The following is a 14,368-nucleotide window of genomic DNA, read 5'->3' as shown; positions in this document are numbered from 1 at the left end:
GCAGCCAGGAGATGCTGTATTTTCCAAGCTGGATCACGAGAAGTCGTGGTCACTGCCAGCGACAGTTCAGCGTGAGAGTACGACGCCAAGATCCATCATCATCACAACATCGCAAGGAACGGAGCTGAGACGTAACCGCCGACATCTTCAGTCTGCGCCGATCCAACGCCCCACTTCATCAACACCTGAGGACATCGGAGCAGCACAGACACGTTCTTCTACATCCGTGGCTGATACTGTTCCTGTCAACCAGAGTGTGGCTGCACCTGCGATGCCTGCACCCAGTCAGACTGTGACCAGGTCTGGGCGTGTGTGCAAGCCGGTCCACAGGATGGACCTGTAGACAATCATGTCTACCTTATGGCCTTTGGGGGGGTGTTCAACACAAAAAAAAAAAAAAAAAAAAAAAAGGGGGGGGGAAAGATGTGTATAAAAAAAAAAAAGAGAGAGAAATGTTATTTGTATGTTCACTCAAGTTTTGTAAAGTGATTTAATTCAGGACAATTTACCAGCTAAAATAAGCTAAAGGTGCATTAGTGCATGTTTAAGTTATTCTTTATTTTTAAATGTACATTGCATAGACTGTGTCTCAGAAGTGTACATTCTTAAATTAGTGGTTATTTACAAAGTATAAATAACACTTCAAAAGGAGGGAGATGTCATATATGCAGATATATGTTTGGTTTTGCATTCATTAATGTTCATACTTGGCGCAGTTAAAAAAAAAGTGTATGTGCATCTCCTATATCTATTACGGTAGCACGAGTAAGCCCAGAGCTACGGGAGCCGCAATGTTATTGTTATTGACTGTCAATGCTAATGCACGTACCTGATGCCTGCTCGTGAGAATAAACATCCTCACGCCACCAAACGCCTCTCAACTTCTTACAAAACGTATTACAGTTACGGCGCAAATAGCGCGTTAACAATAATAACGCGATTAATTGCACCCTCCTCAGTTCCCTCATTTCTGGCACATTGGTAACGCTGATGAACACTCCAGCCCAGTAGGTGGCGGTAATGAACCTAAAGTATGTTTGTAGCCATGAAGAAGAAGCACAGGAATCACTGAGTGAAGTCAGACACTGGTGAAGGAAGATGAGATTGAGCTTGTTGGGCAGAAAGTTTCCTTTTAAAAATCTTCCTGATGGCAGCTTGGATAAAAGCCTGGTTGTGTGCAAATTGTACAACAAAGACTTTTCTGATCACTGCGTCACTTCAAACCGACGGTATCACCTCAATGTAAAACATGTTGCTGTTAGCACCAGAGCTAACGTTAGCTACGAGTCATGCTAACGGCTAACGGTGGAGCCATCCCATAATAGACCACTTTTCTAGACAGTGCTTGAGTTTACAAAAAGTCTTAAAATGTTGAATAAAATCGCTATAATTGCACTTAGATTTGCAGTAATCTGTGAATGTAGCAGACAGATGAAAAATGCAGATAAATAGAAATGAAACATTTTTGTGGTTTAAGTTTTTACTCCGTCGAGGCTCTGCCTCCTTGGAGGAGGAATAACCTAAACAACAAAAATACCTCTTTTAATAACTTAATTATACTCTTTTTGTTTACAAAAAATTACTTGAATAAAAATTGATATTCCTATAAAAAGAACCATCAAAATTACACCATTTATCAGACCCAGAAAAGATGAAAACAGAATGAATCTCTGGATTTTCAACTTTCTGAAGCTCCTTGAACTACTTATGCTGATTTTATGTGCCATACAGTGGAAAAAACAACTAAATTCAGGCTTTAAATCATCAAAATCACTTTTTCTATATGTCCCATTTTCCTTTTTTAAAATAAATTTTAAATTATAAACACGTACGTAAACAACTGTCAACCACAATTTTATTTGAATTGAAAAACTTTACTTATTGTATCAAATATTGCTATTTGACAAAACTGCAAATTGCGATTAATTAATTACAAAGCCTGTAATTAATTAGATTACATTTTTTAACCGCATCCCACCACTAATATATATATATATATATATATATATATATATATATCCATCCATCCATCCATCCATCTTCTACCGCTGATCCGGGTCGGGTCGCGGGGGCAGCAGCTTTAGGAGGGAAGCCCAGACCTCCCTCTCCCCGGCCACATCATCTAGCTCCTCCCGGGGGACCCCAAGGCGTTCCCAGGCCAGCTGGGAGACATAGTCTCTCCAGCGTGTCCTGGGTCTTCCCCGGGGCCTCTTCCCAGTGGGACGTGCCCTAAACACCTCACCAGGGAGGCGTCCAGGAGGCATCCTAATTAGATGCCCGAGCCACCTCATCTGGCTCCTCTCTATATATATATATATATATATATATATATATATATATATATATATATATATATATATATATATACAAAACCTACCTCTAATTTACAGCAACAAGAAGTACAAGACCAGATGTATTTCATAACTCATTTATAGATTGGCTTTTTTAAGGTTATATAATTTCCTAGAGGTTTAATGCTTTGTTGCATGTTTTTGTACTTGAAAATTCCTCTCTGTTGTAAAATTAAACAAATACTACAGGTCAAAGTATTGTAAAAGAGTCAAATGTTCTGCCTGTAATTTATATCTTGGTTGTTATAAGCATTAATGGACCAAAAAAAGAAGTTATTTTACTCATTATATATTCTTTAAATTAATTGGCTGAGTAATCAGTTACCGGAATTTTTTTCTGTCAAATATTGCAATTGCCATCGGGATCAAAAAAGTCCATATCGGTCGGGCTGTACTAAACAGCACGCTGGCCATCTCGAAGGGAAATCTGAATACAAAAATACACCAAGATGGAACAGTCAACTGACAACCAGTAATATGCACACTCTGCAGGAAGGAGTTTTCTTTTCTCCGAAGCACTTCCAGCTTAAAGTACCACATTAACGTGAAGCATGTGTTAGTCTGGGATTCTAACCTAAACCTTTAAAGGTGTTTAGTAAACACCTTAAGTGCACATATGTATTCTCTTCTTTCTTGAGTCTGTTTGCGCATGCAAAATAAAACAATTAATTTAGATTAAAAATTAATGATATTTAATCCTGATTAATCGAAATTACTCAACGGCAACCCTGTGAAGAATCTCATTAAAAATTTTAATTGTTTGACAGCACTACTTTAAAGTATTCGTTGGCAGTGTGTTGTCAGCCTACGTTTGAGTCTCTGACCCGCTCTGCAACCGCCTAATAGGGTGGATGAAGAGAGATTATTGTGTTGGTGTAACCAATAAACTTTTATATTTTACATTTATATTTTCAAATGTACAAAACATGTTTGGTTTTGGTTGAGTTTCCATTACTTTCCGTATTTCTATCTATTCAATCGCATAATGTACGGTAAAAACAAGATTTAAAAAGTTCAGAACAGGTATTAGAAATACAACGCAACTCACAAAGCAGTTGACAGTCATGTAGACATTCCACTCTCAACATGTGTACCAAAGCTTCTTCTTGCTTGTTGCGTTGATAAATTGGACCAAAATGACAAAGACCTAAACTACATGCTTCCTGTATATTTTAGTTGGTTTGTAAGTATACAAGATTTTAGTTTTGTCTTTGTTCTACCTAAAGTGTTCTATTTTTTCACAGCTAATTTGAGTTTTTTTAATTTAGCTGTAAAAACCTGGGTGAGTAGTTCTGTTAGTCTGCAACAGTGAGGGTAAGTACCTGTTGTACAGTAGGATGTCAGGCCTCCAGATCTGGTTGTCAGGGAACCTGACGTTGGCTACACCTGGATAGTCAGACGTGTTCCACTGCAAGTAGAAATCTGTCCAGTACTGCAGACACAAACATGCACAGCATTATTACTAATATACTGTTTTGGCCTTTTGTGCGCATAGACATTATGGTTTCAGTTGCTTTAAAACTAATTTTTAAATTACATTTGGTTTTAGTTATTCATAAAGTAACGATGAGTTTAATTCAACTTAAACCTACATCATCACCAACACACCATCTCCATTGTGAAGCATGGTGGTGGCAGCATCATGATATGGGAAGGCTTCTCAACAGCAGTCCCTGGAAGACTTGTAAAGGAGAGGCTAAAATAAATGCAGATAAATACAAGAAAATTCTGGTGAGCAGCCTGATGCAGTCTGACTTGGAGGAAGATTTATTTTCCATCAAGACAATGACCCAAAGCATAAAGCCAAAGCTACATAGAAATGTTTTAAAGACAATTGGGTGACTGTTCCAGAGTGGCCTAGTCAGCACCCAGACATTAATCCAGCTGAGAATTTGTAGCTGGAATGTGTGCTCATGATATTTTTTCATCAATTGCTATCACTTTGTATAAATCTGTTTTCACTTTCACGTGAAAGAGTCTTTTATTTTGTAAATTCTTGTCAAAAAAGCCAAAATAAATCTAGCTGGAAAGCAATAAAACAGGAAAACTCTTAAGGGGAGTGGATAGTTTTTATAGGTGCCATACACTATTGTTAAACATTCTAACTTTAGTAGTCTTCCCTTTTCTAAATATTCTTTTTTGAGATTTATATATTTTATCTGTTTAGCCTTACATATCGATTTTCTAGCCAATAATATATGGCTGGCCTCAAACAGCTTGTAAATAAGAAAGATACCCAGCGAAATAATTCAATCACCATAAAAAAAGAAGCCCTATATAAGCCCCTTACAATAGTATCCAAAATGTGGATACTGAGGCGTTTTATTCTTACAATGTGTCAAATTTTGGTAGTTTGCTAAGAGAAAAAACTTCCAAGAGCTGCAGTAACATTATCATATAAAAAAAAAAATCAGAACCCTGGCACAGAAATGTTTGTTCTCGCTTCAAGACATTCATCCTCTTCAAAAGGAAAGCCCACAGTGACTCCAACAGTAGCACAGGAGGAGAACAAAAGATGAATGCCAAATCAAATCAAGCCAAAACACTAGTTGGTCCCACTGCAGAGATGAAATACCGAACCTCGAGGGAAGAACCAACCTTTCCATCCAAGAGGAGCAGATTTGGCCGGATTATTGCTTCACCATTTTACAAACATTCCAGAGAACTTGATATAAAACCTAATGAAATTTGGACAGATGTGTAAAATGAATTTAGGAACCTTTCTCAGTGAATTTCCAGAGTTAGCCCCTGCTGACAAAAGACAAAGAAAAGCTTTTTTTTTTTTTTTTTATTGAAAGAGACTAACTTAGAGTGAGCTAAGAAAAGCAGCAGTTCATATCAGAAAGCTGTAAAGCGTAAAAGAGCAGGCAGTGCTGCCTCCCATAGAGCAAGTCAAGCAAGAGACAGTACAGGGTATTTGTGGAAACAGAGGCACATTTCGCTGCCATCTGGACTGAGTTTTCCTCCAACACAGCAAATGTTTCTGGGTCAAGTACCAGAGCTGGAGTTCTGCAGTTCCTCCAGTCTCTGGAAACAGAGCTGAAAGAAGGATGGAATGATGTGGCTGCATTTGTTTATTTATTATGGATGTTATAGGTTTCTTTCCATAAGAAGAGAGTTTTTTCTTGCCACCGTCACCTTACAGCTTGCTCTGGGGGTTCAGGCATATGGGTTCTGTAAAGCATCTTGAGACAATCTGAATTGTAATTGGTGCTAAATAAATAAAATTGAATTGATTTTACTTGGTCTTTCTTTCCAGAGTCACACAGTTACTCAGGTTTAGTCTTCTGTAACTGAATCAAGAATCCAGGAAAGCAGTGTGACAGCAGAGGGAGGATGGATTTATATTTTATATATATTTTAAACTGCTGATAGGACAATTGGTCTGATGACCCTAAGTTATGGGTAATTACATAACTTTTCAAATGAGCACTGCCATTCTTATTGCAAAACATGTTCAAGGAAAAGTCTGACATTTTGGGAAATGCACTTATAATACTGAGACTTACATAAGAAGATTGAGACTACTCTTATGCCTTGAGCAGCTGGTTAGCTTAGTTCAGCATAGAAACAGGGATGAAAACTAGCCAGGTTCTGTTCAACCGCAGTTTATTCTGCCTACAATCTTTTAAAAATAGAGGTAAATCCTTTGGAGACTTTTTTTTAACATCAGCAAAGCACTTGATGATACATTGAGGAAGTTCCTCCAAACCAAAACTGGAAGTAGTACCTTTTCTAGAATGTTGTTGGTCTAATATTGTTTATTAACATTTGCTGGGGCAGCAAGATCTGGACTAAGTGGCAGTTATCTAAAGTATCATGGAATGATCATTTGGCAATCTTTGTAAATCCCTTGCCAGATAGAAAGCCATTTGTAAGTTTATCACTGAACACCACACACTTCATCAACAAGGAGAACACCAGACCCTAAATGTCAGAAGTTTAAATAAGACAGGTTCTACTGGTTACTTTCTAGGGAGGTCCTGATCATCAGCACATATTGTAGAACCTCTGCTTGCCAATATTTGTCAATTTTTTCATCTTTACAGTTCATATGTTGGAAACACTAGCAGGAATGTAGAAAAGGAATTAAAGTGCAGCAGCTATCATGCTGATAGAAAATCACTCAGAGTCATGTCCTTAACAGATGTGCCAAACAAACAGCACAGGAAGTCATGGTATGGTAGTGGCCACAAAAAATTGACTGAAGTGTTGCATTTCTAAAGTGCCCATACAGAAATTGTGTGGTATGGGGGTTTTGACATTCACAATGCACCAGCAGTGTGTGTTGTCCTTTAAGTTGCCCTGAAGTAATTTCTTAATTCAGATCATAGAGCTCATTACATAAGATTCACTTGATCTAGTATCTGTTTTTTTTTGTTTGTTTGTTTGTTTGTTTTTTCATGCTTAGTGGTTAGTTTTTCTTTTACAATGTTTTTGTACCTCTTACAGATGGTTTATTAAAATAAACTGTCTGAGCTTCCATATAAAAGCTTCCATATAAAAGACAAAAATTAGAATAAAAGCTAAGACTAATAACATTATACTTCTGAGCATAGATAAGACATAAATGTGACTAAAGCACAGAGGAACCTAAGGGGTAAGAGTCTGCTAATCCAGAGGAAAACTCACCAGTTGAAGCCAGATGTTAGTGGTCAGTACTTGGTTCTTTTCATCCTAAAAGCAGAAAAACATCAAAAAAACAGTGTCTTGAATTTGTTTCCCATTAACAATTGATCTGAGGATTAAAGAGGATTTTCTACAAGAACTTCTACAAAAGCTCTTAAACTTATACATCTGTTTCCAAACAGGTCCGAGAAGCACATCCACTTAAATGGCATTAAAGCGAAAGAAAAAAAACGACTTTCCAAATAAAGTGCATCTGCATTTTTAAGTCCTAAGGATGACCTCTGACTGCATTAGCTTGTAGTTGCAGACCTGTGCAGCCTAGCATTAGTCTAACTGCCTTTGAATAGAGTAAGTGGTAAGATGGAAAGTGGAGGAGATTTTGTTTGTACTGTATGTATTTAACAGACAAGATTCACCTAAGAGCAAATAAAACAACAACAAACAGAGATCAGATTTCTCCAGTGTATTCCCATGAGAAGACAGTCTGTAAAAGGGCTGCAGTAAATCAAAAGCTTCTTCTGTACTTTGTTAAACCCGACAGTGTGTCGTTATCTGATATAAAGTCATCATTTGCAAAATTTAATGTATAGACACATTTAAACATGGAAATAATCTTTTCAGCCCCTCAAAGCCAACAATTCAGTTGTACTCACTGTTTGGTTAACTTTAAAAATGAAAATCACAACTTGTTTAAAGCTTCTCTTCCATTTCTTGGTCACCACGGTGGCAAGTACTGCCCCATGTAAGATCTGATTGGCTGAGAAAGAAGAAATCAGGAATAGGTGAAAATAAATCACGATGATTTGATGTGTTACATTATGAAACTAAGAAACAAATGAGATTATAAATTGAAGATGATTGGAATAGAGGAGAATAAGACAGTGACGTGAATGATTAGTCAGTAAAGTACAGTGATGAAGCAGTAAATAATAACAGTAAAAAAGAACTACTGTAGTGGGTGATTAAACTAAAATATCATAAGATAGATTCACATTTTATGATGAAATAAAGAAATATATGGCAGTATGAAGAAAGTGTGCTAAAGGAAGGTTGAGACTCAATAATGTTAGTAGTTCACCTAAAGCCACTAAATGCAGAGTTTATATGTAATTATATCTTTCAAATTCATCTCAGGTCTAATAATTACACAGTGCTGGAGATAACAGGTGAACTCTATGGGAGATGCATACTTAGCTTGACACAAATGACAATCAGGAGGGCAACATGTTGAGTCAGTCAGGTATAGTCCTCGCCAATTACGTTTTAGCTAGGTTTTAATAATGCTGTTTATGACTGTATCATACAAATGATCTAAATAAATCGGATTCAAATGACAGATTGGGACAATGATTTCTGCTGCTAACCTTGGAAAACTGATTGAAAAGACGATGCTTTTAGAACTGTAAGTGTTTATTAAGCAAGTGTCAAATGAGAGGAAATATTATTCAAATTATTTGTTGTTGCCAGTTCTGCAGTCATTAAATGAGCCTAAGCATTTTGAATGAATGTTCAAATGTAGACAAAAAAAGACTAACCAACCATGGCTAAACAAAGAAGTAAGAACACTGATGAAGATGTGAGACTCTGCTTCAAAGAAATTATTAGCCCTTTAAACTTGAAACTGTTCACTTAATGTACAAAAACTTAACAAATAAAGTGGTACAAGAACTCTGCAAATCTAAAGTATCTTACTACAGTAAACTGATAGATAATGCAAGGAGTAATAGTATTTCTCTATGGAAGCACTGAGATAACATAACTAACAGAACAAACAATCAGAAGAGGATAAAGGAACTTATAATCAAGGGCAAGTCTGTCAGTAATAATGCCGCTTTGGAAAATTAATTTAACTCCTCTTTTGTGGAGTCAGTGGAAAAAATAACAGAACACTTTGAGCTGCCAAATGTTTTACACCACGGCAAAGCAATTATAAATAAATAAATAAAATAAAATAAATAAATAAATATGAACAAGCAGTGCCCACAGTGCCCATAACTTACAAGCTCCTGAAGCTTAACCACTACCCAGTACACAACATCTACAAGTTAAATGGCCTCCAGACAGTAGAGGGAATGAGCTGAGGCAGTTTGACAAGGACTTCGAAAGCATCCTGGAAGCAACCAAGGGAGGAGCAGAAAGGAGACTAAAAGCAATGACAACCATAATTATCTGCCTCAGAGAGATTTGGCAGGGTGAAGAAGGGTGGTACCAAAGGCCAATGCTTTAAGAGTCACGGGGCAGAATAGATCATCCAACTGAGACAATAACTGTGGATTCTTCAAAAAAAAAAAGCCTTAAAGGAGGAGAAGACCAGGCTGGCAGAACTCTTTAGCATCCTCAGACAGAAACTCTCCATAACTCTCCACAGAGCAGAGTGGCACAGGAAGCAAACCGAAGAAAGAACCAGGAAACCTGTTTCCTTCCTAGCAAATCCATTTGGATATACCAAACAACTTGTAGGACAGACACACAGTGGCCACCATGTATGCTCAAATCATCTCCGTAACACTACAGTGATGCAGCTAGAAGAAAAGACGTAGGAGTAGGCAGAGCCTTGATCAATCCATGAGACCAACCCCTGACTTCAACACCAAAGAACCACGTTTAAAAGAAATTCAAGCTGTTATTAAAGCTGCCAGAGCCAGCGTGGCACCTGGACCCAGTGGAGTGTCTTACTTGGTGTACAAGACGTGTCCCAAGATGTGGAGAATCCTGAGGGTAATCTGGAAGAGGAGGAAAATAGCCCAACAGTAGAGATTTGCAGAAGGTGTGTGAGTTCCAAAGGAGGAAAACTCAACTAACATAAAACAATTTCAGAACATCTTGGTGCTCAGTTTGCTTTCTTATTTTTTCCCAATGGGTAACAGAGTGCCTCCCAAAGAACCAGCAGATCAACACCTCTGTGCAAAAAGAGGGAAATCCAAGAGTTCCAGGTTGCCTATAACACAGTAATACAGCTGATGACAGAGGCACAAGAAGGAAATCGTTACCTGGCAGCACTATGGCTAAACCTCACCAGTCGACTATGGTTCCATACTGCAGAAACCCGTTAAAATAACTTTAGAGTGATACACATCCCTAGTAACATCAAGCATCTTATCTTGTGCTATTATGACAACTTTAATCTGACATTCATTTCTAATTCACTTCAAATGCAGAATCATCTTTGCGTGGGTGAGACAACATCCAAATCCAGGACTAAAAGTCTAGGCAGTCTTTGAATCAGCACAAAACAGGCAGGTGAGGTTGAACCTGGGAACCCAACTCAAATTCTCCAAATTCAGTGAGTAGTGCAGCCTTCGAGCAGACATTATGCGGGTCTCCAAGACATCTAAACATGTGCTCATGCTGGAGCTTACAATGCCCAGAGGAGTGAATGGAGGAAGTCATTGAAAGGAGAAGTATGCAGAGCTGGTGTAAGAATGCCATACACAGGGGCGGTGTGCAACATGCTTGTCCATTGAAGCGGGAGGGAGGGAGGGGCTTTGTGGGAAAATCCTTGTGCAAAGCCTACAGCCTCCTAAGAGGCCATCAGAAGAGCTTCAGAGGCAGTGGAGAAAGCCTTAAAATGACTGGGGATCAGAAAAGCCAAGCAATGGATGAATGCTTCTTGGACATGGGCTGGGTAAGGTTGTCTGAAGCTGAAAGTCCCAAAACACCTAATGGGCCCCAGTACTGTCACTGGAGATGCTACCAAGTTCATTATGAGACGTATTTAATTGTCTTCCAGGAGCAAACCTTTTTAACATGTCTTCAAGTTGAAGAATACCCGTTTTGTCCTGTTGTGTGGAAAAATGATTGCACTGCGATTATTGGGTTGTTGGTTTATCCGTATTATGTGCATTAGGAAAAAAATAAATGTGACAATGTGACAATAAATAAACCTGGAAATAAAATTTAGAAAGTTTAGAAACTACAAAACATTCAGTTTTCCTTAAAATACAACAAGAACAAGATGGAGGAATTACACTGATTCAGGTCCTCTCAAGTTAACTTTAAACTACAAAACTGAGTGAGTAATATGGGAAATATTGACTTGGTAATTAAGCCTAAGCCTACTGAGTAAAGTTTGTAAAAGCAGAGCCCTCAGCATCCAGCCATGCCCAGGCTGAGTCACTGATATTGATCAAGAACCCTATCAAGCCCACGCAAAATATATTCAGTGTTTTTATGCTATGGAACACACAATATCTTTATTTGCCCCTTTAAATAATTATGGTAAATGGTCTGTACTTATATAGCACCTTTCTACCTTAGTAGTACTCAGAACACTTTACAGTGTTTCTCATTCATCCATTCACACAGCAATGGCGATAGAGCTTCCATACTTCATATTGAATTTCCCTTCGGGGATTAATAAAGTCATTGTATTGTATTGTATTGTATTGTATTGTATTGTATACAAGGTGCCTGCCTGCCAACTGGAGCAATGTGGGGTTCAGTGTCTTATCCAAGGACACTTGGGCATGCTGAAGGGCCAGAGATCGAACTGATAACCTTGCAGTCAACGGACAACCCGCTCTACCATCTGAGCCACAGCCTCCCCATCCCAGTTAACATTTTTAATGTTCTTCTTCTTGTTCTTGTTATCAGAAGTAGAGCTGTGTTGTGTGCAATCCTTGTGTTCTGTGCCTACTTTTTGTCAGTAGTACCTGTAAAGTTCACAGAAAGCTCAGCTGTATCTTTTTGTGTTTTTAGGTTCAGGTTTTTGTACTATTTCTAAGACCACGATTAGCACATGATTGCACACACCACCTGATATCAGAGAAAAAATCTAGACAACGTCAGCAGAAAAACTGTCAGGAATACCTGGTAGAGCAGTAGCTCAGACAAAAAACTGGATGGCATTAGTTGAGGAACAGTGAGTGAGATGTGATGAAATGATAAGTACAGACAATCTCACACAATATCAAATAATATAAGATGACCAAGGAAGCAGAAATTATCAGATAATATCAAGTGAACTGAAGGAGCAGCTTTTTATGTTGCATTAAGCAGCTCTGGACAACAGGTACTGTAAGAAGCAATCACATTCATTTGTAGATATGGCAGACTGATCTAGTGGAGTTTCTGTTTAAACCACATTAAACAAAGAAATGATGAATAATGAAAGCATTTTAACAGTTTGTCTATATTTTAAGCAGTATTTCATTGTTCTTGCATATTACCCCATCTCGTGTCTAGCACTTTTCTTCTTTTTTTTAACAAAACATGAGTGTGTTTAACCCTCAGGGGATCTGGATGGAGAAAAAAATGATGGAGTTTATAAGAAACATGCAGCACATGGAAGAAGATTTGTTTTACAGGAAGACAATTACCTGAAGCATATAGTCAAAGCTACGCATGAATGGTTTAAAGACAATAAGATGTGAAAACTTCATATAGGCACTGCAAATGGCCCCAGGGACACCAGGACCAGCAAACAAGCTAGTTATCACAATCCTTCCTGCACTGATATACATAGATTGTACCCCGGCATCTACACCTGAATGTATTGTGTTGAATGGATGCATTAAAGAACTTTTGTCTCCCTCTCGCATCAGTGGGACTATTTATACAAAAACTGTTGACACATACTTAAAATGCATTCCTTGGCATTCTATTTTAGATTTCAATCCTTCCTCTGAAAGCCAAGTTTGCTTTTTTAACAACAGAAACTTTTCCTCAATGCTTCCCGGATTTCTTAACCAAAGGTTCACCATATTCCAAGTTGCTGTAGCGCACTTTACCAGAATTTCTAAGATGGCTACTCTTTTCAGATCTAACAGAGCAATCATTGGTGGTTGACATAAAACACATCATTACTGGTTGTAAATAAAAGGCAAAGAGAGGGGGAAGTGTGACTGAAGCATCAAAACCGAGGCTCATGAGTCCACTGGTTCAAGCAGAAGACTGAACAGCAGGGGAACAGGACAACTAGGGATCTTGGGTAGACAGCCGATTGGTAAGAAAAACAGCAGCTTTGGCAGAGTACTGCACTCTCTAAATGCTTTTTGCTGTACTGGTCCGGTTAAACCTCAGTACTTACAGCAGAAGGCACATCTTTTCATCAGAGCACCGTTCCTGCTCAGCACTAAACAGCATACAGACAGAGTCTAGCTGGCAAATATGTGAAAAATTGCTGAAGCACAAACCAGTCAGAGGGAAAAGGAATATTCTCAGAAACAGGTAGATACAAGCACCATTTCAGCTAAAAGGAAGTATTGCTCTACATCAGCTGAATAATTAATTGCTTGCCAACCAGTTAAGGGACATATATTGGCTGTGTATTAAGGAATTATGACATACCGTTACCTACGCATGAACGAGACAACAAGAACTGTGATTGGCCAGCATTGGCCTGATAAGTTGTCTTGTTTAAAAAAAAAATCTAATATCTGTTATTGCTGTTTGCTTTAACATCAAATATGAACCAAACCAAAGCCAGCTTGAGAACCAAGACCCAGGATATTTCTCCGCTCACCTAATAATATAGGAAAACTTAGTAGTCATCGGTGTAACAAACATGTCTTAACAGAAAACAATTTTCTTATTATATGGCCGACCAAATGTAGACGGAGTGATGCAACTACTATCACGATGGCGCTTAAATTTTTGTGGATGCAATCAGTTGTTTAAAAACTTTGCATTAATGCCTGTGCGTGGTCTTACCACATCCATAATCTGCAGCAGACTGAAGGTGAAATGGACAGTCAAGCTGTGGGAGTCATTGCTGACTGGTCGCTCTAACGGGTTGTAGTTCCTCATCAGCTCCTTGTAGAGACGCCGCTGATACACACCCTGCAGAGAGGCTGCAGAGAAAACAGTACAGCTCACACAACAACTACGGCATTTCAACTAAAGTGAATGTAGTTTATTAGGGCTACAAATATAGGTACTAGAAACTAAAAAATTAAATAAAATTTTTTTTTTATATATATATATATATATATATATATATATATATATATATATATATATATATATATATATATATATGTATATATATATATATATATATATATATATATACATACATACATACATACATACAGAGAACAGTCAGAAAATGAGAACATATCCTGTGCACAGCACCGCTGCACTCCTTTTCAGTGTATGAAAACGTGCATGTACCAGTCCCTGCACATTTTCAGTTTCTATGAAACACACGTGTCCCTGCATCAGGTTGATGCCTTCCTCTTCCTGCCTTCGTCTCCTGCGATTTAATGCCTGATTGGACCAGCATCCACAGTGTAGACCTCCAATCAACCCAATCACCAACCCTGCTGATAAGCTTAAAAGTACTTCCAGCCCATCAGTCCTAGGCAGTTTCATGTGATGTGCAGCTTGCCCACTTGTCTCCTTATTAGAGAATTATTTCCATTGTTTTAATTTCAGTTTTCAAGAAA

General features: G+C 38.1%; 1 protein-coding gene across 1 annotated transcript in view; it reads right to left on the bottom strand.

Annotated features, from left to right (window-relative positions):
- LOC111570937 (neuronal acetylcholine receptor subunit alpha-7) overlaps positions 1-14,368 on the bottom strand; it is a 36,870-nt gene that overhangs the window by 21,592 nt on the left and 910 nt on the right. The window contains exons 2-4 of the mRNA XM_023273953.3: positions 13,632-13,771; positions 6,984-7,028; positions 3,674-3,783 (exon numbers count right to left, since the gene is read on the bottom strand). Coding sequence (XP_023129721.2) covers positions 3,674-3,783; positions 6,984-7,028; positions 13,632-13,771 — 295 coding nt within the window. The remainder of the gene's footprint in view (positions 1-3,673; positions 3,784-6,983; positions 7,029-13,631; positions 13,772-14,368) is intronic.

The sequence above is a fragment of the Amphiprion ocellaris genome, chromosome 3 (assembly GCF_022539595.1).
Source record: "Amphiprion ocellaris isolate individual 3 ecotype Okinawa chromosome 3, ASM2253959v1, whole genome shotgun sequence".
Classification (NCBI taxonomy): Eukaryota; Metazoa; Chordata; class Actinopteri; family Pomacentridae; genus Amphiprion; species Amphiprion ocellaris.
This window is presented reverse-complemented; position numbering and strand designations above follow the sequence as displayed.